General features: G+C 41.9%; 1 protein-coding gene across 30 annotated transcripts in view; it reads left to right on the top strand.

Moving 5' to 3' along the window:
* Positions 1-26,785, top strand: part of EXD3 (exonuclease 3'-5' domain containing 3) — a 297,113-nt gene that overhangs the window by 94,747 nt on the left and 175,581 nt on the right. For 23 of the 30 annotated variants that reach the window (XM_069770649.1, XM_069770643.1, XM_069770626.1 and 20 more), the window contains 7 exons: positions 3,542-3,712; positions 4,964-5,131; positions 14,722-14,775; positions 15,323-15,462; positions 16,277-16,377; positions 23,489-23,562; positions 26,336-26,374. In XM_069770649.1, the coding sequence (XP_069626750.1) occupies positions 3,542-3,712; positions 4,964-5,131; positions 14,722-14,775; positions 15,323-15,462; positions 16,277-16,377; positions 23,489-23,562; positions 26,336-26,374 (747 nt within the window). Of the gene's footprint in view, positions 1-2,562; positions 2,660-3,541; positions 3,713-4,963; positions 5,132-9,365; positions 9,512-14,721; positions 14,776-15,322; positions 15,463-16,276; positions 16,378-23,488; positions 23,563-26,335; positions 26,375-26,785 lie in introns of those variants that run through there. The other 7 variants (XM_069770627.1, XM_069770625.1, XM_069770638.1 and 4 more) reach the window with 5 other exon arrangements.

Genomic DNA, 26,785 nt, shown 5'->3' with positions numbered 1-26,785 from the left:
AGATGCATCAGCTTAGTGGTGAGTTTCCCATGTTTAAGTCTGCGTTGTTGAGACAGGTTCATAGCCGAGATGTTTTTTTCTAAAAGACCCAAAAACCTGCAGCTTACCACATAGCCACAGGGAATGTGTCCTGTGTAAAATGGCCAGCGTGGCTGAGTACCTTGGTGTACGTGCTCCATCCTAGGTGTCTGGAGTGTTTAGTCATTGTCCTTGTCTGCTGCACTTAGACTTTCCATTACTGATAGTCTGTGGTTCCCAGCCGGAATAATTAAACAACTGGAAACACAGTGTGAGAGGTGCCTTTCCAAATGGTCAGTCACCGACATAGACTTGAGCTCAGCAACTCTGAAGCCTTGAGCTTTCTATCAAGTTTTGTTAGAGTTGGAGGAAAAAAAATATTATTTGTTAGGTCTTGAGGGCAGTTAATCCCACAAAACAACAGTAGGAAAGAGTAATCATCAAAATCTCTGTGCTGTGTACCCTGGGATGTGCGTGGATTGTGAAGAAAAATGCTCTGAAAAAGACAAAGCCTCCCATCGACGTGTCCTTGGGCAGAGAGCACCTCAGCTTTCCTGCTGAGGGTGGAAAAGCTTGAGGATCCCCATGAGTCACACTTGCAGCTCCACTTACTCAGTTTGTTTCTGGAACGGTCATCCCAGTGAGACGCATGGTTTTGCAGAGCGTGCAGGCTGCAGCTCCCTGGTGGGGCAGGTCTGTCCCCCTCGGGCTCAGCCTTCAGGCAGCACCGCGTGGCTGCGGGCATGGGCAGAAGCATGTTTCTGAACCTGGAGGATGTGTTTCTGAACCATGAGGAAAGCCTTTTGGAGAGATGAGGAGGGCTATGGTGGGACCAGGCGGTGGCACAGCAGCAGCTCCCTCTAAGGTGGGGAGCAGAGCATGAATGCCCCCAATGGTTTCTGACATGTGCTTGTCACTCTGTCACTGAGACGGGCTAATCCATGCTCAGGGCATCACCACCCTTCAGACATGCAGTGCACCCACAGCAAGTGTTGATGCTTTTTTCGGGGGCAGCTGCTGCCCTGCCCTGTGCTGCTGCTTACATCCAACTGTCCAGTTCAAATAAATGAGGGAAGTTGCCTTAAATACAGCTCAGTCTGCTCCATTGACATTTAAATGGCAGTGAGCTTCTTTGCCTTTTGCTGTGTGTGAATGTAAGTCAGTACTGTTTATTAACTTGTGTGAATCAGCCCGTTGGTCTCAAATTAGTGACCATGAATAGAAGGGGGGTATCTGTCCATGGCGTGACCTCAGTTCTGGAACATGGTTATAAGTAGTGGTCATTTCCTACATAGGAAAGGCAGTTTTGGAATAACCAAGAGGCATCAGCAGACTGCCCTGAGCTGTGTAACTAGAAATAAGGGACCAAAACTGAATGAAGGAGTATGTAGTTTGAGCATCAGCAAAATTTTCCTATTCCCATGATCTGTCAGGCTGTAGAAATCCCCCAAGGAGCATTCCCTGCCATGGGAATCAATTGAAATGGAAATGGCAATTACACGTTTGAGAGGAATCCTTCTCTGGCAGAGAGAGGAGCCAGACAGCACAGCACTCTTTCCTCTCTGATTTAGGTGTCTCATGCCTTTTTTTTTCTGTGTTTTTTTTCCCCTCAAACTATATGTACCATAGTTGAAGTCTTCAGATTGCTAGGAAGTTTTGAAGAAGGCTTCTCCCCTGCTTGTCAAAGTCTAGCTGCTACAAAGTCAAGACAGTCTAGATAACAACAGTTAGTGCTCCCGGCAGTTGTGTTAGTGTTTGGAGATGCTCTGCCTGTGAAAGCAGGCTTGTGCTCTTGCAGGACCTGGTGTCTGCTAGAGCCCATCCTGCCAAAGCCTGGGCTCTGACTCCAGCCCGAGGAGGAGCTGAGCGGTGTGGTGAAAGCTCTTGTTGAGTCTAAATCTGCTGAAGTGGGGCTTTGGGCGGGGGGGGAGAAAAAAAGAAGAGAGGCCATTTATAAACAGTGCAATTTAGTTGGCGAGTTGCTTTGTTTTCCTTTGGCTGTTGTGTTGGATATTTGTGGTTGGATAAGAGCTTGCCTTTTCCTTCTGCTGAATCTCACAGTGAAGTTGGAGCCCTATGTTTAACATCGCAAATTCTTTTCACAGGGAAAATACTTACAGGGAGAAATCTGTTATCTAAAGTCACATCTTTGTTAGTCACCAGCTTTTTCATACTGCATTTGATAATCTAGTGAGAAAGAAACAGTTTCTGTCATAAACGATAGGTTTTGTGGTTTTTCCAGACATGAAAGACACTATGGAAAATAACTGTCTTCCAGTAAATATTGTCCATGAATAAAAAAGAAGAAATTCATTGGCAAATTTTCTGTAGATTTTCTTTTGTTTTCCATGTCGTTCTTCAAACTTTATGTTGTTTCCATTGGAAGCTATGGCTGGGGCCGTCGTGTACAGTAAATTACAAGTGCTGGCTGCAGGCGGGAATGAGCATCTTTTGGATTTTGCTTTTTAGCCAGAAAAGAAAGAGAGCAGCTGCTCCTAGTGATTTCTTGTTTTCTGTCTCTGCTTTTGCCTTGCTCCATGCCAGTACATGTACCATGCGGTGAAAGGTCCTGTGTGGGTACTGAAGGATGCCACTTCCTCACCCTGCCAACCCTCTGAGCTCCTTGGAAACTACTTCTAATGTAAACATTATAAAGATATTGCTCAGTACTGCTAATTTATCACTTCTACCAGATGGGTAGTAAGTAGCCTATTAACATTCACAAAGTGAGTATCCAATTCCTTCACATTTCTAAACACATCACCCTGGGATTCCTCAGATTTATGGCGTGGAGTTTTCCCATGTTCCAAGTCCCTTCGTATGGCCTTTAGACTTGCGGAGGTGTGCCGTGCCTGATGTGCAGTGGCAGTAGGTAGTCGGCAGAAAATACACTGCTCAGGTAGGTTTGGAGGAAAGGAGCATAGATTTGCAGGATGGTAATCTGACAGAGTTTGAACTCTGATTTCTTTCTTTTTAATCTTGTGTGTAAAATGCAAACTATTTTGATACTCCCAAATATTCCTGTTATGTTGAGGAGCATTATGCCATTGTGGCTAAAGTGTGTATAAGGTCAAACATGAAAGCTTGTGGTACAAGAATGAGGAGGAGGGGTTTATATGCCTTATTACTTGTAGGTCTGTTAGAAGATGAGCAGGTTTTTGAGCCCAGTTATCTACCTTCAATATTGCCATTTTCCTAATAACACCCCTTTCTCCAACTCACTTCTTTTCTCCCCCTCCCCCAAATCCCAAGTCCCTTTGTCTGCCCCACAGAACAACTTCTCTGTCTTTATGGGATAATTAGTGTGGACAATTGCTGCTTTTCCCATTGGGTTTGAGGTGCAGTGAGCCATGAAGGAATCTGTAATGACATGAAAAGTCACTGGAGGCGCGGATGGTGGCTGAATAGCAACAGTTACCTCTCTGAATAGATTAAATTAAAAAAAATAAAGCTTTGTGTTCATCTGGGGGAAGGGAGGATTCACTAATCTCTTTGTACATGACAATGTGGTTTTGTATCTCAGCAGCTCAAGGAAGAAATCAGGCGGGGCTTTGCAGGACTGGAGGACCCATTGGCAGGACTCCTGGACATGCTGGAGAGCAGCAGTGATTGGAAGGGGAAAGGGCATTCCCTCGGGTATTACATCACCACTGAGTTGCAGCTTTGGATAAAAGAGCATCCTGCTGTTCAACAGGTTAGAAAAAGAGAGAGCAAGAGAGCCCAGAGAAAGGAGAGGGCAATTGATTTTAATGTCCCTCAAGTGTCCCCAATTTCACTTTATTCCATTGTCCTGGGTCTTCTCTATAGTCTCATACAAACACGGTGTGACGAGGTGTGAAATTCGTAGTTATCTGTTGTATGCTGGCCTGAAAATGAAATAATACTGGAAGCTGTGATGCGAGAGCTCTGTTTCCCCTTCCAAGCTGGGATTTCCATCTTTCCAGATCAAACCACCTTGATCAAACATTGATCTTGCAGCCTTTGCCGGGCTGGAGGCTTTCCCACTGGAACTCACATCCCTGCTGTCAGGATAAAACCAATTGCAGTAATCTACTCTGCATATTCTTCCAGTTCTGCAAATAGAAGCCAGTTACTGTACGATTGCTTAACTCCTGCCATATGGTGGGGAGCTTTTATCATCAGGAATGCAGAAAATGGTAACAGTATGACTTTTCAGCATTTGAATGATTAGCTTTGTAACATTGGGTCATCAGATTATACATCCTAATGTTTACCATTCTTTATGCTGCCTTATATTCTGACCTACTGATTTTCTCTTTTTTGTATGCTTTTGGCTCTGAAATGCAAGATACTTTTATATTTGTGTTGTTTCATTTCCCGTTTTTCCAAATGGCTCTTTTTAGCTGTTGAGCTCTGCCATTACAGTATCTGCAAAGTGCAGTGAAGTGCTACTGGCACTGAAATTCCTATGTCATAAGAGAATGATTATGTGGGAACACAAGGATTAATACACGTATCTGTGCATGTTTTGATGATGCTTTTGCTTTTCCTGCCCTTCTTGCACCCAGGAGCAAGCCTGAGAATGAACATTGAATTCTTATGCCTGATAGGTGAGATCTCCCTTGAGGGGAGTTGCTGGATCAAAGATTTTCTGCTGGGAACTAGAGGGGAGAATTTCTAAATAGCTGTGTTAGTAAAAGAGGGCATTTTTCCAGTTTCATATTTTACTTTTGCACAAGGCCATATGCCTTTTCCAGAATTATCCCGCAAACATTTAATGTTTTTTAATTGGAAGCTGTGAAAAAAATGTGTATCATATTGTTCTGATTTCTGCTTGCAGACTCCATGGGGAAATTGGAGAATCCCTTCCCAGGGAATTGGCTTATTCCACTGTTCAAACAAGCTGCATTTTCAACTGCCATTGAATTGTAGCCATCTTTACTAAATCTGTGTTTGATTTTTTTTTAATTTTTTTTTTTTTAAGTCTGGCATCAAGCTGAAGAAGCTGCAGGCCCGTGTACTCAGAATACTAGCCCACTGCCCAGCTAATCTTCTTGACCCTCTGATTAGCATTTACCAGCTCCATACAGCAGACCGGAACTATTTGCTTGGACATGTCAGTCATCTTTATCACAAGGGCGATTACAAAGAGGTGGGTCATGTCTTTCAAATAAATTTACCTACCCAGCTCCCTAGTTCTCTGTTAAAGTCTGTGTCCTTTTTTGGATGCATTTCAATGTGAATTCCGTTTCATCACAGCAGCTGCACACTGTGAATGGTACAGCTTAGCATGGTCTTCCCATGTACATGAGTAGGCTGTGTTCAACCTCATTTTTTCTAATGGTTGAGTACAGAATGCTAGTGAATCCTTCCTCCACCCCTTTTTTGACCTTTGAAAGTAATAGGTTAATAGGGTTTAATTTGGAGAATTTAAGGGGATGGTTGTGTTCTTTTTTGTTTTCCTTGTCCTTGGCAAGAAAAGAAGGGATTTTAGTAGTTGGTCATAGACCTGCTGTGCTACCTCCAATCTGCCTGCAGAGAGGAGGGGCTGGAAAATCTCTCTGTTCCCACATGATTACCCTAACCAAAGGGTTCCAGTTTGAGGAGTTTCGAAGCCTCTTTACCATTGAGGCTCATATTCAAAATGTGTTACTACTCATGTATTTGAGTTTGAGTGGCTGACACTGGCAGGAGTTCACCAAAACCAGAATTTGGCACGTTTTACCCTGTGGTTTAGAGTACTTGCAGCATCTCTGGCATCACCATGATGTCTTGGTAGCCTTGCAAGTGTTCTCATGAGCAAACTACAATACTGTTAATGCTTTAAAAGGCAAAAACCATAGGTTTGTTTTTCTCAAAGGAAGATGGTTCACTTTGATGGTGTAGAACAGCTTGACCTTATTTAGCAAAAGAAAAAAAATCAAATAGCATTTTTAAAATCCTGTTCTTCAGCAAAGCCAAGTTCCCAAGTGAGATCGTGGAATTCCATTCTTGTTGATTTCTTTGAATACTGAAACAAGGATATTTCACATTTTATCAGAAGTTCACAGGTAGCTGCTTGAAACTTACTCTTTAGCTCAATAAGTTTTTGAACATGAGTGTTTGAAAATCCTAAAAGAAATGTAGTATTTGACTATATTCAAGTGTGATTTTTAAGGTCATGGCTCTGAAGTTATTTATTGTTTTCATTAGAAATGCAGTTCTTTCTAGATCTGGTTTTGGAAAGCTCTGAATTTTTTTTTTTTGGTGGAATTGTTTTGCTGTTCTTTCTTCCACAGAAAAGCTCATTTACTAGTCATTCCCAGTGTGAAGAACAGGAAACCTCAACTGTTGCTTACCCTCAGCCATAACTTTCTTCTAGTTTTGTTTTGTTGCCAGAAGGATGAATAGAATTATCTTCAAGAATAACAGGAAATCTTTTACTGTCCTTGGGGACTGATCATACCTAAGTTCACAGCAACTAACCCCCAAAACCATGGAACTAGGGCTCTGAGGACTTGTAGTGGGCTGTGGTGCGTCTGTTCGTCCTGCTCTTCCCCATCTGAGAGATGGGGCAGTAAAGCAGATTCACATGTGGGATTTTTAGCTCCTCTGTCTGTCACCAGAAAAGACAGAAATCCTTATAAATCCTTGCTGTCATTATTTATTTTCTTGCTGTATTTACAACAAGACACCAGGCATTTATTCTAGAGCACGTTATTCCTTCGCCTGTTTTAATGCAGTTCCTACTGTGGTGTGCGAGCCATGAAGGTCCCCAGCTTTGCCCCATGGGTTAAGGCTCCTTTCCCTCACGGAGCTTTTGGAAAAAGATTTCTTCAGAAAATGAGATCCCGGAGGTCCCTGGGGACAGCCATGGTGGTTACTTGTTTCTGAACCACATCTGGCCCTCCCCGTACGCCTTGTTTTAGTAGAGCTGGTCAAAAGCTGAACCAGGTTGTGAATCGCAGCAGGCGGGAGTTTTGCAGTGAGCTGCTGGGAGGGCCGCCTGAGGGGGGCAGGGCGCAGGTGTCCTGGGGGCCACAGGAAAACCATCACCTGTGCACAGGCGATGGTGGGGTTGGGGGAAGATAACTTTATTCTGATTTAGCAGTATAAAATAGTCGCTGTGGTGAGGAGGCACCTGATGGGGAGCGCTGGCCAGCGGATGGCACTAGTGCTCCCATGATGCAGAGAAACAAGCTGATACTGTGAGAGTTAAAGGAAAAAGCAGGGACATGTAAGTGGGTTTTTGAGGTGTCTGGCCTGTTTGGGGTTTTTATCCGTTCTTTTGTGAATGGAGATCACAGCTGCTGGAGGAGTATGGCAGCATGGGGCCGTGCAGAGCGCTCTGGAGCTGTGCAGGGGGCTCCCGGGTCTGCTTTTCATGGCCCACATGGCATGAAGAGGCAGAAGGGTTTCACGTTCCCGCTCAGGTAGTTTCAGGTGAGATGCAGCGGCTTTGTCCCCTTCCCAGACACCCTCTGAAGCCGCAGGCCGTGGCTCCACGCGGTCCTTGACCCAGGCTGTCCCGGGCCGTGCCGGAGCCTGGTCGGGCTGCCGGGTGGACGGCTTTGTGGGAAGGGCGATGGCTGCCGGTGGGGCCGGGACAATGCGGGGATTCAGCAGACCGGGGGTAATGCAGTGCGAGCGAGTCTGTGAGAGGCCCTGAATAGGCCAGGCTGTGCTTGAGAAGAATGAGGGATAGGCAGAAGGCAAGCTAGTGTTTCATGGTCATCTTATGTTACACTTCAGCCTTTCAAAGAGTGTCTGGGGCTGGTTGAATGAACCTCTCTTGCACTGCAAATGCAGGAGCCTAAAGACAAAGGGGACTCTTGTCACTCGCAGGCCCCTTTCGGGAATAAAAGCCATTGTCACATGAACAGGGGCAGTCTGGCAGGCTCTGCATGCTTCAGTGCCCCATGATATCGCTAAGTCTCAGCAGAAATCACATTCAGGGCCCTGTCAGCTTTGATTAGCGGGGTCTCATGACTTAATGTGCTGCGATATTTCATGTCTAAGGGTGGCGGCTGTCTTTCTGTGGGATGAATGCCCTCTATTGTCCACTGAGTTATTTTATTTACATTTTTTTAAACAGCTTATAAAGGTAAAAAGATAGCTGTGCTTAAAGAAAAAAATCAAATTCCTTTGCTTCTGGATCAGTAGTGAGTGCTGCTCGGGTCAGATACAGTGAAACTTGTTTTCACAGTCAGCATCAAAGTTCTCGTCTTGTTTAACAGCTTTATAGTAAATTCTGAACAGGTGGCAGTGGAGCTGGGTTTAGGAAGGAAACAATAAATAATCTTTTTAGCCTCTGACAACCAGAAATATTCTTGGGCCTGAGAGAGCTCCCACTCCAACTTCTCTGTATTGGTGACTAGCAGCATTTTTCTCCCCTTCATCAGTTTGGTTCTTAGACAAGACTATTGGACTAAGCTATTAGTGGGACAGGGAGTATTTAATTTTTAACAGGTTTTTTTTATTGTTGTCCACCCAGATTTATCTGTTTATAAAAGTAGAGTATATTTTTTCTGCTAAAGTTTCATCCGTTAATTTCTACAAATAATGAAAGTTTATTCTATATGTTAAATTCAGTTAATATTTGCTCTTTCAATTAAGATAATGTGGATTATCTATTAAAATTCAGTTGATAAAATTTGTCATAAAATAAGTTGGAGTACCCAGAGAAAAAGCTCTGGGGACACAGAATTCAAAGTTTTTGTCAGCAATACATACTACTCCAGAAGTAATTTGATAATTTGGTAGAAAGGGTGGTTGACCAAACTTAAAGGAATACAAATATGCTAAGGTGTAGAAAAGCATAGTTCAATCACCTACATGACCTTTGATTTTCAGTGTAGTGACGTTTTGAACACCGATTCGGGGATGTTATTGTTTGTAGTCCTACTTCATACATGGTGCTTGAGTACACATGGTGTATTTTTGCAAATCTGTCAATACAGATCACTGTTAAGATTGATTGACCACATCAATGGATATTCAGATTTTGGATTCTTCACTCTGACTTTTTTGAGTTGTTCTCAGGACAATGAAAATGTCTCTGATATTGCTTCTTTCCCCCATTCACCACTTTAATTACAAAGCCTTGTTCAACTCTTACTGTATTTTAAAGTGTGTGCATTTGAATTCCCTTGTTTCTTTCAAATTAAAAATAATAATTGATAAGAAAAACAAGGAAAATGTGGCAGGGGATGTTTCTCATGTAAAGATGATGATGTCAGTCTCAACCTTTTTTTCCTATTAACTTAATCTACCGCTAAAGGACAGCTTTAATGGCACGTTGCCTGCAAGATTCATGCCACTCTGCTGCTTGCTCCCAAACACCATGTCTTCTGCAGCTGCCTCTGCTATGGACATCTGTCTGGTGAAGTGGTTGGGAAGGAGCTTGAGTATTGCTGGGAAATAATAATTCAGATGGTAGTATTCTGCCAGGATTTCTGGGCTCTCGTCAAGCAAGCGGGCTCTTGGAGAAGAGGTGCAAATGTGCAGCAGATCTAGCCATACAGGAAGTCTGGATCTGGAGGATCTGGTGAAGGTGGGTGGCCTGTGTGCACAGGAAACTTGGGCAGCGCTCCAGAGGATCACTCATTTGTGAGGATGTACTGACCAGTTAAACCAGGTTTAAAACTGCTTTGAGTGACGTAAGGAAAACAAATCACGGAAGTGTTTGTTTCAGTTCCCTCTTCCCTTTACCTGTGCACACACATACTGCAACCTTGACTTTTACTTCTCTACCTCAAATTCTTTAGATATGAGTAACCTGTGACTACTTCATTTTGACAGTCTCACTCCTTGTAAAATATGTTTATGCTCTCTTGAAAGTGGACCTGGGAAATCTCATGTTTTTCTCATTTCTGAAGATCTTCCCGAAGACAGCTGTGTATATTGTATGCTCTTTCAGCAGGAAGTAATTAAACATCTAACCTGATGTCATACACTATGCAGTGGTGTACTCTAAGAGTTTGAGCAAAACTGATTAGCCACAAGTTTGAAATGAGTGATTCCAAAACACAAAACAGATGTTCCTGATGATTAATAAGTGGTGTGCCTTTTACTCAATTATTTCTACCATTATTATGTATCCAGGCTTTGATCACTGTGATTTTCTTAGTGTTGACATTGGATCCTCATCTGCAAAGTCTCATTCTGTTGTTTGGTCTATTCTATGGGTTTTCAGAAATTCCTTCACCATTGGTTCAGAAATACTACACTAAGTCAGGCACAAGCATATTTACTTTTGTGTTGTCCCAACTTGCTTGCAGCAGAGCTAAGTAATGCAGGAGTCATCAGAAACCATTTGTGTCTGTCCTGCATCATCACTCCAAGCAGTGCTACTAGCAAAAGGTTATTCCTCTGGTGCTAACCCCACCGTGGGAAAATTGCCTAAATTGTCAGTGTAGACACCACCCAAGTGCACATGCCCTTGCAGATAAGATCTTGTGTGGCTTCCTGCACTTCATACTGTATATGGAAAGAATAGTCATTTTTAGATGAGACAGAGCCAATTGCATTCAAAACAATTAGAGAAGATCAGGTATTGGTGCAGGGTGCTCTGGGGTTGTGTGTTCACTTCAGAACACTCCCCATTTTCCCATACTCTTGATGTTGCAATTGCAATGACTAGAAGAGTGGTCTGATGCTTGTGACTTGGCATGAATGTGTCAAGTTTGGGTAACTTCCCCCATCCTATGGTCAATGCACCTACATGCATTTTAGATATAATTTAATATAGCATTGCCCAGCTTTGAATTCTTCCCCATCCTCATCCAACCTTCCTTTGCTATATTTTTGGATGTTTATCCTTGGGAAACAACACTATTACAAAATGTCCAAATATGATTTTCGCTTTCACCATAATTAAATCAATGACCCAAAGCTCCCTGAGGACAATGAGAAGACTCACGAACTTTGATGGGATTTGAATCAGGCAGTGGGTCATCGCCTTTTCTCCTGTACTAAGCAGTGGCTTTATTACGTACCTGGGCATGCAAGGCAAGAGAGGGACCACCCTTTTCCATATTTCTGTTATGATCTGGGGCAGGAGGGTTTTAGTATAGGTTAAACACTTTTATGTGTATCAATTATGCTAATAATGCTAATTCTTTGCTGTTACTAGATTACATGCTAGAAAATCTCTTATGTATGAAATGTATTTTTGCGAAAGGGCTACTTGTACCACCAGTCAAGACTATAACATGTTCTCTTTATAGCTTGAGGGAGGGTGAGTAGACCCTGATAAGCTGACAATATCTCAGCATTCACCAGAGCTTTTCCCCATTCCTGCGTCGTAGCTAGGTTTTTTGCTGTTATGGATCAGCTGGTGAAGTGGGGGAGGTATCTGCTGCTTAGGTTTTTTGTCACCCTGCTGATCCAACCCGAGTCTGAGGATCTGGAGTTGGATTAACATGATAGTTAGCTTCCAGCTACCCTGGCTAGTCTTCCCGCACAGCTTGGGAGTGCAGCACCGTGTGTGGTGAAATGCGTGTTTCTTGGGTGGGGAGGGGGATTCTCACCATTTCAGTTACAGCATGCTGTCTGCCTAATTAAAGTGTTTGTTTTCTAACTACAAAATGAGTCTGCGAATGAGGTGTTGCTTTTCTGGAGATCTTATCTATAAACAGACTGTTAAAAATAGGGTCGTTTTACACAAAACTTGTTTGTGGAGTGAAACAATTCAAAACATGATAACAACAAAACAAAATCTTAAAATAGCTCTAAGTTGAGACCACAGATACAGCTGCCAAACACTTTCATCTTTATTACAGTTACTCATATCTCTTCTCTTATTATTCCTATTGTAAACACGCTGATTTTATCTCGGTTGTCCTCGCTATTCAGCCAGCCAGCCCATGTAACTACACCCTGCAATCCAGCCTGCTTGTTTTTTCCTAGGATCCAGGTCATGTGTGTCCTTCCACGTTTAGCTTTGTGCATGGACAAGGCTGCTGCCCTGCTGGGGACGGTGTTCCCTGCTGTGGGAAGTTTCTGTCAGCAGCACAATTTGTTTGACTGCTCCATCACCTACTTTAGCTGGGTGATGTTAAAATGATGTTAAAAGCCAGCTTGCGTGATTTGCTTCAAGTTCCTCTGACCTACAGCAGTGATGGTGTGAGCTGGGTCTGCCACAGCTGGCGTTGGAAGGCGATGTCTCTCCACACTTTGGCTAAATGAATATTGCTTGCTCTACACCCTTTGGTACAGGGTAAAAGAGGACACATCCAGTAAAAGAGGAAAACCTAACCTGACAAGGCACTTGTTCATCCGATTAAGTCACCTGTACGGTTAATAGAGATGGAGATAAAACTATGCCATTTAGATAACAGTTCTGCAATTAGGTTAATCTGAACATGCATGTGAACATTAAAAAGCTATTAGGGAAACCATTGTATGCTTGCATGTTGAAACTAACGGATTACTTGTTCAATAAAAGTTACTAATGAGATCAAATGGTGAAACAAGATTTTGAGAGTTGCAAGTCTTTTTTTTCTTTTTTCTTTTTTTTTTTTTTAATTCAGCAAACTGAGATACCTGGGAGGAAAATAAAACTAGCTGCCAAAGCTTTGAAGACCCAAAACCCTTCTTCAAGTACAAAACAGAAGTAGCAACCTTCAGCTTGTATACAAGTTGAGAATAATTACTCAGTTTGAACTTTGTGATGTTAATCTGATAATTTGAGAGAAAAAGTACTTGATGCTTGTGGAGCAGAGTAGCATATTAGTCTCTAAACAGGTGGAATAGTTGTAAAGACTGGAGTAAGAGAGTGATTTGATTGAAGATTTAGCTGGGCTCAGAAATGATAATGTGCCTTTCTATTCAATATCTGGTTTATAGCATACAGTCAGTGCATTAATGTTAGTTCCTGCTTTTGTCACTTAAAGCTCTTCTGTTGATTTCTCTTTTTGGGATGAAGCCTGGACTGTCAGTGACACAGTGTTCATTTTGTGTTAAAAAAACAAACAACACCCCCTGCCACACCAACACCCCCCGCCCTCAAACCAAAACCCAAATCAAAACAAACAGAAAAAAAATATTTTTCCACTGATAACTGGGTATTTCTGTTCTTTCTGGGCAGTAAGATTGAACAATTGAACTTACATGGTGTGTGTTGGTAGTCTGCTTTTGTACACTCAGTCTTTGATGCAGTGGATGAAATACATGCACGAATTTCCCAGAAGGTAATGTAACCCACAGCTTCTGCTGTGAGCAATGCTCGGGTGAGCTGTTAGGTTTTGTCTGTGTTGCTTGGCTGGGTTTGCAGAACATGTGCTTCCAGTGATGAGTTAAGTTGAGGTGTCATTTGAATGCTAGGAGAGATCACAGAAAATGTGTTTCAAGGTGTGCTCCAACCCCCACTTAGGTTATTTTTCTAGTTAAATTTTGCTATAAAGTTTCACGCATGTGAAGTATAATGTTGAGGTTTGCATTTGCTTGGGGGGAATGCACATTTTTTACTGTATTACATTTGTTTACACATTCTAACAAATAACACAGTTTTAAAATGCAACTATTTTGACAAACAAATCCATCATTTTCATGATCTTCTCACAAAGCAAAATCAATCACAAACAGCAGAGAAACCTGTTGAAGATAAGAGCTTTTCCTCTAAGCCCTAACACACTGTGTCCTCATCTGAATAACTAGGCATTTGTGAACTCAGTTGATTACATACTCTCTCTTGCTGTTGCTTAGCATTACATGCATGCTGCAGTAGGGTCAGACATGTTTTCAAACAGTGTTTACAACCGTTTTGGAAAGTATGGCCTAACTTTGGAAAGTTGAATTCGAAGGACACTTCATGTAAAACATCCTTGTTACCTAGCTCGCAGGAACGTCAGTACTAACACATAAATGCTCTAGAAGGCTCTATGCTCTTATTACTCTATTTACTGGAACAATACACTATATTAAAGAAAGCCATTATATGGTTACTCTGTATTTGAGATCCAAGTATTCTCACACACTACAGAAATTAGACACCATTAACTTCTTAAAATCCTAATTAGTTTATATGCCTCTCAAGTAATGCACAGTTAGATCTTAATACATTTCTGTAATCATCAGACTGGGACAGGATAGGCAGTGGCTGAACCAGTTCTGCTCACAGTCTGAGTTGCTGCCGTTCACTATAGCAGAGTTTCCTCATCGGCAGAAGTACTGATTTAGAGTTAATTTGGGAACGTGGCAGGTCTCGGCTTATCAAAGATTTGTAGATATCACAAAAAGGAAAAATACAGTTCTTACCATCTTTCTGAATGTGTGGAGCTACGCAGAAATTATAAAAACTAAGACCTCTTGATTTCAGGGTCTTTTAAATCTTAAGTTTCTTTCACAAAATGCAACCATTTTACAAAATTTAAAAGGCACAGCAAGATGGATAAAGTTAACTCAGAAAGGTGTGGTGGGTCAGGTGTTTTTTACAATTATATCAGTAGAAAATATCCATCTTAGCTGATTTTGGCCAAGCAGTTTTCTTTCTTTCTTTCTGCCAGACAACTTGATCTTTAATTTTTGCTCCAGGGTATGCTGCTGCTCAGAATATGCAACTCTACCAAGAGTGGTTTTGCACATTTCTAAGCGGAATGTATGTGGCCAAATGTTTATATGATTTATACTTGAAAATTTAACAGAAATAATTAACACATTAAAAATTTGGATAATAGCATATATACTTCGCTTTGGAATAATGCCCATTTATCCACTGTGGTGTTTTTCTCCTAAATACACAGCTTTTTTTGTATTTTCTAGGCAGCCATACTGAGTATTAAGCTAAAATTACAGCCAGATCAAGATGTGGAGAAGGTGAGTCATTTCCTCTGCAGGCTTCTCTGTCATCAGATCCACCTTTTGTTAAGCAGGAGATCCATCAAGGCCCTCCAAGTTGTGCTGCCTTTCACTTGAGGCTTTTTTTTTGTTCCCAAGAAGTAACCACTGCATTGCTGATGTACCTTTACATCTAGGGAAGTGACAGAATGTATTTTGTTAAACCCCATTGCAGCTTACTGGTCTATTTTTCTAGCTGCAGCCATGTTACAAAAAATTCTAGCTGTGTTCTTGACAAATGGTTATCACTATGATGGAGTTTAGTGCTTCTGCTATTTTGAAGCTTTGCTAATATTTGTGTTAAAAATGTCACATCACTCTTTTAGGCAGCACTGGTCGATTAAGCAGGGTGTTTGTGACTTGTGCGCCATGTCTGAGCAGCAGGGAATGGGACAGCCCTCTGCCAGGTTTCAGTCTGCAATGTCATGGACCTCCTCCGTGCCTTCTGTGTGCTGCAGTGCTCAGTCTGCGGAACATGGTGATCAAAGGCAGGACACAGTGCTTTAAATGTAATTTCTTCTTCTAGATGTGTACGCCACTACTGCTCCAAGATAAAACTAACTTGGTGGAAGATTATGTGGGAGAATATCCTGAGCTCCAGAGCAAGCTCTTGCAGATTCTGGACACATGGTGTGAACCTGGTTTTAATATCAGAGACGTCACAAGGTAGAAATGCTTGTTGACTTTCTAAACATCTGGGGCCAACTTGCTGTCAGAGGACAGTATGTTCTCTGGTTGTCTATCTAAGATCATTTCTCAGTGTAATGGAGTGCAATGTATTTACTTTTCAGCAGAGAAAGGGGAAATTCTGGTATCTGTGCCAGAGTCTTCTCAAACACCTCAGCCCATAAGACAGAGTTATCATTCCTATTGACAGATGCTCAGTTCCTGCCAGGAGAGAGCAGTGCAAAATGAAACCTGTGCAGTAGATCTTAGCAATATAACAATATCAAAGCTTCCTCCAGGACATTGTAGCAATCAGACTCTCGTGCTTTGCTGCAGACAAGGGTGAGTTTCAGTATCGGTTGTACAGGTTTTGCAGGAAGATAATACTGTGATGAAGTGGCAGAAAAACAAGAGATGCAAGTGGTTAACCTTCATGTGCTCATGAAATGGTCGTGTGTGTTTTAATTTATAAATTGCTTCTCACTAGAATAGCTTCTGTCAGTCACAAAGCCAACAGTACAGTCAAACTCGCAGGGTAGATGCAGTAGTTGCAGTCTTAGTTCTGAAAAAAGACGAGAGGGAATTGCTTGCTTTCTCTTTCTTTAAAATAAGCCTCTGGACTCGCTTCAGTCATTGACTGGGATATTTGTGTGGTTGTATTGTTGGCTTTTTGCTGTAACTTGGAAAAGGTAGTGGACTGTTCTTACTAACACCTAGCAAACCCTAATACCTGTACTAAATATCTACTATTTGGGAAACATACTTAAGGTGATTCCACAGATGTTTCTTTCTGATTTTGTTTATTTGCTTACAGACAATATCAAGGCCTGTCCAGGTACAAACCAGATAAATTTAACCGCAAAATGCTAAGCAAGCTGGTCTTCAGGCTCCTAGACCGATTTAACGTGGATCCAGGTATGTGATATTGCAACATATTGTAGAGTTATCTCACCAATAAAGAACAGATGAAGTCAATTTGTCTTCTTCCATGTTCAGCAAGGAATCTGTCCTGTAATTTATCACGGGCAGTTTAAGGGTTTAATTAATAATATTGAAAAACAAGGCTGGTAAGTTATGGGAATTATCACTTTGTGCTGTCAAAGAATGCAGTGCTTGTGACTGATAGACTGCTTCTTCCATGATATGAAATAAATCTTGACCTCAGAATGGCTCTATGTAAACACATGATGGTCAGCTTTGAGTTATGACTCCATTCCACTCACATAAGAGGCAAGTCATTATTCATTTGGGGATCTGTTTTCTTGAGTTATGGGTCCGTCAGCTGGGAAGAGATAACCCTTGGGAAGCAGGAGCCTCATAGTCCTTTGTATTCTTTGCATAAACTAGGGTTGGTGGTAGGGAATTTTAAGGCTCTTACAGCCTTCTGAGAGAAGTAACACATTTTACATCACTGAATAGATCTGCTTCACTACCAGTTATCTAACAAAATCTACTTTATTTTGCTTTGGTTGTTAGCGGGGACTGTTGATCTTTTTTTCTTCTCTTTGGGACCTTGTGTCAGAGACCTTTAGGTGCACCATTGTGTTTTAACCTGCAAAGCTTTTCATCATCAGCCCTAGATATGCAATTCTCTTTTCTTGGACTGAAAAGTGTTTTCTAACCACAAATTGTGGGCTTATTACATCTGGCAGCAACACTATATTGCATATTAATCTTCACATCTTCAGACTGGTATTCAAAAGTTAGTAAGATAATCCTTACAAACCCTCATTGGAGGATAAGTAAACATAAACTTAGCACATTGGTGTGAAAGCTGAGACATATAGGGGGTGATTTATTTAAAATCTAAAACCTTCCCAGGAGTTTACTAGTCTTCAATAATTTTTCTTCCTTTGCAAGGTTGGCTTTTATGATCTGTAAAGAGAATTGAGTTGTTCCCTTTTTCTTACGAAATATCCACCAAGGGTATGATATTAACTGTAGAGGTGAAATGATATAACTGTTCATATGCAAAATCCTGAGAAATTTAAAAAAAAAAAAATCTAGGAGAGGAGCATGTAGCTGTTGATCTCAGGTGCTCTCTGTGGGGTGGTAGTGTCCCTCAGCCTCGTGATGGCGTTTCAGATGTTGTAGCTGCTGATAATAATGGCCAAATCTTGCTGGTCCTCCACAACACATTCACTCATGAGGAGGTTCTTTGAGGTAGATGCAGATCCCATTCCTGCCTGTGCTTCCAGAGAGTGATCTATCCTGTGCAAACTGCAGTGTCTACAGTGCAAGATAAGTCACTTGCTAGAGAGGGCTGTCCACCTCTGTTGATGTGAGGGGGAATGTGGGCTACTGATTTAGACAAGATGCCAGATTTGGGGCGGCTAAAACCGGTGCTGGATGACTCTCATAGTCCAATAGATGAAAGTAGATGTTTATTTTTTTCATAATACCACATGTAATTCAGAGGAGGACTTCACACTTTGCTAAACTTAAACTTGTGGCCGTCTTAGTCTCCTTTGAAATGCTCTGGAAGGGGATGAATGCCTACAGAGGAAATTCTGCCTTAGTGCTGGTCCTGCTTGAACTGAATTGGGAAATGGTGGCAGCTGGAATAACATGGCTTTCCTTTTCCTCCCACCTCTTTCCCCTCCCTTCCTCTGAATTTCTGGGTGTTCTTTCTCCATTCTTTAGTGGAAGTAAATCTGACTGTTAGGAAAGAGCATACAAAAAGGAAGCAGGCTAGGTAAAACATACAGATTTAAAAACCCCTCATTTCTCTTGTTCTGAGCAGTTCCACCAAAAGCTAGCAGTGAGGTAAAACTCACACTTCTTGTTACCTAACATGATTGTGGGCTTGTTTGATGCCGCAGTCTTCTGCTGCTTTCTATCTCCTCTTCACTCATGACTCCTACTCGCTGAAAGAGGCTGAGAGCAGCAGCAGAAGAGGGAAGTGGCTTTTGGTGAGAAAGGCTGGAGGAGGACAGGGTTTCTTGGTATGAGAAGGCAAACTTGTATATGACTCAGTTCTTGCAGTTCCAAATCTACTTTCATATTTCAGTACCCAAGCTCACTCGTACCCACTCACAGTAAATTCACTGACTGCTAAGCAAAACTTAGGTGTTGATCAGCCATTGAGATTTGAAACACTCCTTGAAACTGCCAGTCTTAAATTTCAGAGCCAGAAAGGAGGTGGCCCAATATAAAAAAGATGTGGGACCTCAAGCGAAAAAAAAGCACCATCATCTTAGATTAGTCCTTTCTTTTTCTGAACTGTATTCCAGTATTCCTGTTAACACACAAAACACTGCATGGTAAGTGGAAGATTTTCTGCGAGTCCCAAAAGTGTCCCAATAAACTGTGTGTGGATTCCATTTAATTAGCTTTATTGGGGAAGGAAGAAGTTGGTCAGAAATGGTATGTGATTGAGGAAATTTAATTTTATAGAGTCTTTTCTCGCACATAGGTCAGTATGCTCTGGTTTAACAAGCCTGTAGCTTTTGCGGGCTAGTTACTTATTACTCTTTGGAGACCCTGTGAGATTGACTTAGATTTACAAATGCAAGTTTCAGTCAACACAGCTCTCAGAGATGAGGGAACAGGCCCTACCTAGGTTTGAAATGGTTGAGTATTTTCTGTTGTGGTTTTGTACAGCCAGTACACCACAGAGAGTTCAGTGGCATTTTTCATTGAAAATTCATTGGGTATGAGGTAGAAATGATACCACTTTGAAAAGTATAACTGTCCTCATATATTGGGCCTTAGTGCCTATACGACAATAAAGCAGAAAATAGGTAGAAAAGAGATGGTAGTTGAAGGTACAGTTAACAGTTGCTGTTGTCCTGTAGCAGTGTAATAAATTAGCTGAGCACCTTAAGTTTTGAATGCTATGAACACGTTTTTACCATAGTCTTTAAAAAGTTTTTTTAGCATAAACTAATGTCGTGGTTTAACCCCAGCCAGCAACTAAGCACCGTGCAGCCGCTCACTCACTCCCCCCCCATCCAGTGGGATGGGGGAGAAAATCAGGAAAAGAAGTAAAACTCCTGGGTTGAGATAAGAACGGTTTAATAGAACAGAAAAGAAGAAAATAATAATGATAATGATAACACTAATAAAATGACAACAGTAGTAATAAAAGGATTGGAATGTACAAATGATGCGCAGGGCAATTGCTCACCACCCGCTGACCGACACCCAGCCAGTCCCCGAGCCGCGATTCCCTGCCCCCCCCTTCCCAGTTCCTAAACTAGATGGGACGGCACATGGTATGGAATACACTGTTGGCCAGTTTGGGTCAGGTGCCCTGGCTGGGCATGAGAAGCTGAAAAATCTTTGACTCTAGTCTAAACACTACTGAGCAACAACTGAAAACATCAGTGTTATCAACATTCTTCACATACTGAACTCAAAACATAGCACCGTACCAGCTACTAGGAAGACAGTTAACTACATCCCAGCTGAAACCAGGACAACTAAGAGAAATGCTTCTCTACGTTTGACCACCAGGTTATCCTTTTGGTTTAACCTTTAATTTCAATTTGGTATGAATCTTCCTTATTAAGCCCCAGAACTGATTTCCGAGATAAAGCGTTATCACTCCGTCAGTGTTGGGGCAGTAGGGGGCAGACGAGGGCTGCTCAGCAGTCTGGGCATCTGCTCAGGTAAGTCATAACTGTCCTCGGACTTCATCAGGTCTGCCAGATCGGCGAGCACATCACAGAGCAGTCACCAGGGAGAGCTCCAGCAGGGACTCGCGGGAGTCTACACAAGGCACTTCCAAAAGATGCTGTGTTAGAGAGAGAGGAATGGCTGTTATAACTCTACAGGAGTGCCTTTGGAAGGAAGAAATTTCAAATGTTTTTACCTTTTCCTCATTAAAACAGAGCAGAAGGTTATTCCTTTCCTTTACATTTGCTTTACAAGGGTTGTTTCCCCCCTAATTCCACGCTGACTTTCCTTCAGAGTTTTTTAGCTCTCATATTAAATACCAGCACATCTTTATATAGCACTGTGACTGAGAAGAACCTCTAGGCTTAGGTGTCAGAAGATAGGAGCCATCCACTCCTGAGGTTGCAGTGGCCGCAGAGTCAAGGTGCTGAAGGAGAAGGGGATTGAACATGCCAGGGTCCTCTCTGGGCCCTTACCTTCTCAGCTATATTTTTGTCTACTGAAGTACAGGCAGTAGAATATGATCTGCTCTAGACCAAGACAAGCTGGCCAGCAGCTCCAAGCTTTTCATTGGAAAAACTAACATCACCCTTGCAGTTCTGCACATGAATTCATCGTACCCAGATATGTGTCTAAAGACCACACCGGAGCATTTTTTCCTTTAGGCATTGATCAAACCCCTTGTGCTATGCTCTCTATTCTTCTCCAGTCAGCTAGTGCTCCAGGCAGCTTCAAAGCTAGTAGGTAGCTCAGGGGTTTGGGGCTAGTCTGGTGCTTCTGCTGTTTCACCTTCCTTTCTGAGGACTGCTGACCCTGATCTGTAGTGGCACAGAGCATTTTATGAGAGACACTAATGCATCAGGCTACCACAAAAAGAGGTTTTCTTGAGTCCGGCCCTACCCTCCACTAAGTCGCACTTAGGGACTAATCTCATAATACACTGAGACATTAATGCACAGCTCACTTCTCATCAGATTCCCTGGCAATTCTTAGCAATACCAGGGTAAAAGCCTCTAGCATTTCAGGTACCTTGATTTTATTTTTAAAAGGCTCCTTTACTTTGTCCCCAAACAAAGTATGCTTTATCTGGACCTTCTGCCAGAACAGGGTGAAGGAGTCTCATTGTGAATGGAAGTCAGGCTTTCAGTGCAGTGTAAAAGAGAGGATTGGGTCCCCATCCTAGGGCAGGAGGCATCACGTATCACCTGGGAGTGGTAGCCATGTACCACACTTAAAAATAAATTGCACCATGTCCCCAGTAGACACATCTTAGCAATGTTATATGAGTGAAATAAGTGTATATTGTGGGTTTCTCTAGTCTTGCCATTAGGCTTTTGTTGGGGTTTGTTTGGGTTTTACCTCCAAAAGGCTACCTGGAATTTCTTTTGCCTTTATTGCTTTTGGTAGATGCATCTCACATTTTACTTTGGGCTTTCTGATTTTATGTGTTTGTGCTGTCCTTTTTGTATGTGTGTGATCCAGTTTCCACATTCTTCTAATTTCTTGTGTTTGAGATCAATAAAAGCTTCAATTTAGCAGTTAGTCTCTTACTTCACTGCCAGTTTTTCCATTGCCACTTCTTCTTAACTCCTTTTCCCCTTATAAATTATTTTCAGGTGAAATCTTACCTGCCAGTCCTCTGAGTTTATTGAAGTCCATTCTGTTGGTTTTATTTTGCTGTTCTTCCTTTCCTTAGAGCTTTGAACTCTTCATTTCATTTGATTTAACTCTTCATTTAACTAAGTTACCTTTCATCCGCATGTTTGTGATTAGTCCTCTCTTTTTTGTAATAAAATATAGAAAACTGGATCCAAGCCCAGTTCCTTTGCTCTATCAGAACAGAAAATGTCACTGGTGCGTTCAGAAATGTTTCAGTCCATCTGTGTTCCTCTGTCCTACTTTCTGCACAGATAGCTGGGCACTTAAAATCCCTCAGTTCTGCAAAGTCCTGTGCTTTGGACATTTCCTCTAGAAGCTCACAGAAAATGTTCAATGGATCTTTTTGGTGACCTAGAGCAGCCATGCTGTTTTTCTTTCTGAAGTGCTTTGAAATCTTTAAGTTACGTGGTGATATTATTAAATTTTGATGTTGATCTTACCTTTTTTAAAGGGTGTTGCTTTCCATGAGCTGCTGATCTTTCCTACGGATATTGGGATAATATCCGGAGGAAAGCTCACCATATTTACTGGGATAACATCCTGCGGGACAATTGCAATAATTTCCTCAGATCCTTTGAGGGCAAGGATATGTTGTCACGCCGTGGAAGATTAACTTAAAAATAGCAGCTTTAAACATTTCTGTTTGAGATGGAAATGTTCAAGTTATGAAGTGATGCTTCAAGAGACTCTGAGAAGCTGCAGTAACCAGTGGTACAGCAATTCATATCCCTCTGATGCCAAGTCTGGTATTTAGACATCTTTCTTCATTCTCTTAGTTTTCAGTCATTGGGCATGCCATATGTGGGGCATGGAGAGTGCTAAGCTCTGAGGCCCTTTTGAGTTGGTAACACTGTTTTCTCCCAATGTATGCTGATTCAAAGGAGGCTGCAGAGAATTGTCACTTTACCGTTTTCTGTTACCATTTCTGATTGCTGGTCCTGCTCCTTCTGACTACCAGCGAGATGGTTTTAGCCACTGAAACCCCAGTGAAGGCTTTGGTTAAATCTCTCCCTGTATATGCATACCAGCATCTAGCAAGAACTGACAGATACGTATGCTAATCCTAGTTAATGTATTTTATCTTCTGCGTTTATCTCTCATTGCACTGGATTTCAAAACAAGGTGCTATGTGAAGGTCTTGTTTTTTGCAGTTGTAATGAGGCATATCTAATGAAGATGACAGTAATAAAAATAATAACAACAACTGTTGCTTGCTAGCTCAGCAAAAAAATAGTCGCCTCCCTCTTTGTATGGATATGGAGTTTCTTTCATGGATGTATATTTTATCCGATAAACTTTAGCCACGAGTTTACATCCTGAGTAACAAGTTCAAAACTGCTTCAATGAATTAACAGCACAGGTTCCAATTAAATCAAAAAGAATGCAGCCTCTAGAAACTAGAGGTGGTGCCTGTATGAGGATGCTACCTAATTAAAGGTATGAAGTCATTGACTGGGAAGCATATTGAACCAACAAGTGGATCTTATCATTCAAGGGTGGTAGAACGAGAGTTATCAGTAGCCGAAGATTAGCATTGCTAACCATGGTTGAAAGTGTAAATAACAGTTTATAGTTTAGATAAGCTGACAATGTGTGTGTCTGTCCGTCATTGTTCCAAGTGTGATGGCATCCTGCCTTCAACATAGCAAGTTTGAAATTGGGGAAGGAAAAATGTAATGTCTAGACAGTAAAACTTCAAGGAAGTTCAGCTATGTTGTATACTTAAATGTCTTTTTCCTTCTTTTAGGTCTCTGCCCTAATGTCATAAATCAGCGGCACTTGAGAACTCTGAATTACCTCTTTTACAAGAGGTTTGTTGAGGTACGTTTCTGTATTGTGTGGCATGGGTGTGAATGAGGCTTTTTGTTTATTTTACATTTTTAATAACATGATTGAAATGTATTGATAGTATACGAGCAAGTATTCCTTGTGATTATTAGTGCATAGAAATGCATTGGATCTGCCATTGGACCTGTTTTTTCTGTGAGTGAATAGTTTGTGTGTCCATTGATATTCTAATGATTGGGTGTCATGAATGCTTAGAACTGGATGCTTGTTCACCTCAGCATCCTCAGCAGTGATCTGAGACGCATGTAGTAGGTCAGGGTGTGCTCTCCATACGTTCAGTTTCTCTCAGCCTTCTCAAATAAGCAGGAGCATACTGGCTGAAGAGTTGGGGGCGGGGGGGGGGGGTTGGTTGTTTTTTTTTTAAGAACGCAAGGTTTTAGGCATACAGCATTGCTGAGTTCTTTGTAGGCACTTTGCTTTGGTACTTGTGGCCTGGCTGTGATAGGTATGGCCGAAACCTGCCACAGAAGCTTTTTTGTGCTAACAGCCTTGTTACTGCTGAGCAAAATGGTAGTACTTTCAGCTCCTGAACCACTCTTTGAACTAACTTTACTTTTGTCCAGCCTCCAAATTCTCTTTCCAAATATGCTGGTACTTGTCCTGGCACTGAGTGCTTGTAGAAATTAGAAGATGCCATTAATTCTTTCTAAGGAGCAGGTTTCTAGGAGGCAGCTTGGAGGTTGACTGTCTGCAGAATTACTTGACTATGGTTTCTGCTCCCCACTCATGAGTGTACTGAGCCAAGTCACTGCCCTTTGGATGCTCTTGAGCTCACTGCATTGGGGAGCACATTTCTCTTCTTGTCAATGGGGCAGTTTTGGTGCTTCTCTTGATGGTCTGGCATTCATCATTATCCTGTGCCTGGAGACAGATTATACTAGCTGAGAGTAAGTTTTTGTTCTGCCTTTTCTGGAAAAAACAGCTTGCACTTCTTGTATCCAGGTATATCAATTGGACTGTGAAGGGCAAGGACCACAAGAGACTGCATATCGTAGCGAAATGTTTCCATTTCTTGAATTTTGAATTATCAAGCTGTATTTGCCAAACATAGAGTGGTGTTTCATCTGCAGTTCATAGAAGACTTTCTTCTTCCAGATACAAGAGGCTTTTTTAACAGAGTTTTAAGCGAGCCCAACAGGTTGTTCAGATGTTCCTACGGTACTATTGATCCAGTCTTCAGAGAGCCAGTTTTCAGGAAATGAGACACCTCCTCCAGAAATGCCTGTTCTGTTGCTCAAAAGAGGATTCATTGATGTTCTGACAGAAGAAGGCAGATGTATGTGTTTCTTCTGATCCCCCACCCCCCAGTACTTTGAATGTGAAGATAGGGTTGAGTGGTGGTGATCTGATGATGCCATTCTGGTACTGCCAGTTCTGCTTCCAAGACCTTCTGATCCATCAGTGAAGGCTCTGATCTGTCTTTGCTGCCTGCCAGATCCACTGACAGAAGAGGAGGGAGGATCAAGCATTTCAATGTCCTGTATCTCAAAGCTTTAATGTTGGATGACATCATTCTAGAGAGCTTGGTCATCTGTAGTGAGGGAGTAGAAAAGCATTTATCCAGGTGTATTTATTTAGCAGAGTGGAATGGATTCTTGATCTGGTGTTCTGCTCTCTCTGGCCTTCCACTTCCTTTGTTTTGGAGTATTTGCTTGATTTAAAGTATCCAAGCTGGCCAGTTACTTCCATTAAGGTACATTTGGCAGCTGTTTCTGGACACAGTTCCTTCTTCTGAGAGCTCTTTGATGTTCTCTGTTTACCATTCTCAGCTGTGTATGAGGTCTGGTTAAATGGCTCCTTCATCTCACTAGTATTTAAATTACATGCTTGTGTATCTCAAAGATGTTTTCTTTGAGGCTCTTACTCCCTGTTTGCTCTTGTACCTTTCCATAAAAGTGGCACTAGTAATCATTGTTACCTCTGCCAGAAGTGGGGGTGAGGCTCAGGCCTCGGTGGCTGATCAGTCTTACACAGCCTGTGTTCTTGGCAGAGTGGAGAGCAGGTCCCAACCCGAGTTTCTCCCCAAGGTTGGCTCTGAGCTACATTGGAATGGGTATGTTAACTTATCAGTTTCCTTCCCCAGACCTCATGATTCCAGAGGATTTTTCATGACTTGGCTGTTGAGAAAAGTTGTATTTTTCTGTTCTGAAGGCTCAGCCTTGCAGATAATCCCTGAGATTACTTCCTTTACTGGAGCCTATGGGGATGGCTCTCCACTGTGCTAGCTGTTGAGGTGAACAGTCTATGGATATATTGCAAATCTGAGGTAAAGGCAATAGCAGTTGATCCATGCGTTCCACCAGGCCACGGCCTGTTTCAGCTTTGCTCAGCAATGTCTCTGTCATTGCAAGAGCACCATGCGAGCTTTGAGGCATTCAGAAATGCTGCTGCGCTTTGCAGCACGTTGTTAAGTGATTAGTTTTCTGCAAACGAGCCCAGGACCCAGCTCCAGCTAATAATGAGAGTGCGGACTACTGCTAAGTAAGGGCCTGCCATTGCCTGTGTATTTTGATTGCATATGAATTTTTTTGTCTTATGTGCTGTAGTGTAGCGGTTGTCTGAATTACTTCATCTAAGCTGTGGTTTTCTGCCATGCGCCGGCTGGTGACATATGAGAAGCAGAGGTTTCCCGTGTGCTCCAGAATGCATTCCTCAATCACAGTTGATGCCAGTGTGTAAGACGGTGTGTTAAATTTCAGCTTGCTCCCTTTTCTAAGATGGCTCAAAAGTAATTTTGTCTTTTCAGAAAACCATGACTCAGGAGAATTGGACAGATCACGTTCAGGTAAGTATGGATTTCCCTCTCTCATTTTCTCAGGGTTATATGCTTGGAGATTATTTTAAGATGTTCAGAATATCCAACTCTGGATATTGTAGTCCTACTATTACAATTTTGCACTTTCTGGTAACTTTGTAAGCATATAGCAAAATTGTATATGCAGGGAAGATCAAGGAAGAAAATTTATATTTTAATTCCTGTTACGTCTTTAAAAATGCTCTAGTTTGGCTGGAGCATTTAGATAAGATTATCAAGTACATTCTTTTATGCACTTATTTGCAAGTGAACACTACAAATATTTATGTTGATTAGTTACAAGGAGGAGGGGAAAGAGAGTTCTCTTCAGGCAGCTAACAAGGTGTGCGAGTAAATCGGGATAAATGTTAGATTCCCTCTGCACACTCAACTGGTCATTTT

Source organism: Haliaeetus albicilla, chromosome 26, assembly GCF_947461875.1.
Source record: "Haliaeetus albicilla chromosome 26, bHalAlb1.1, whole genome shotgun sequence".
Taxonomy (NCBI): Eukaryota; Metazoa; Chordata; class Aves; order Accipitriformes; family Accipitridae; genus Haliaeetus; species Haliaeetus albicilla.
This window is presented reverse-complemented; position numbering and strand designations above follow the sequence as displayed.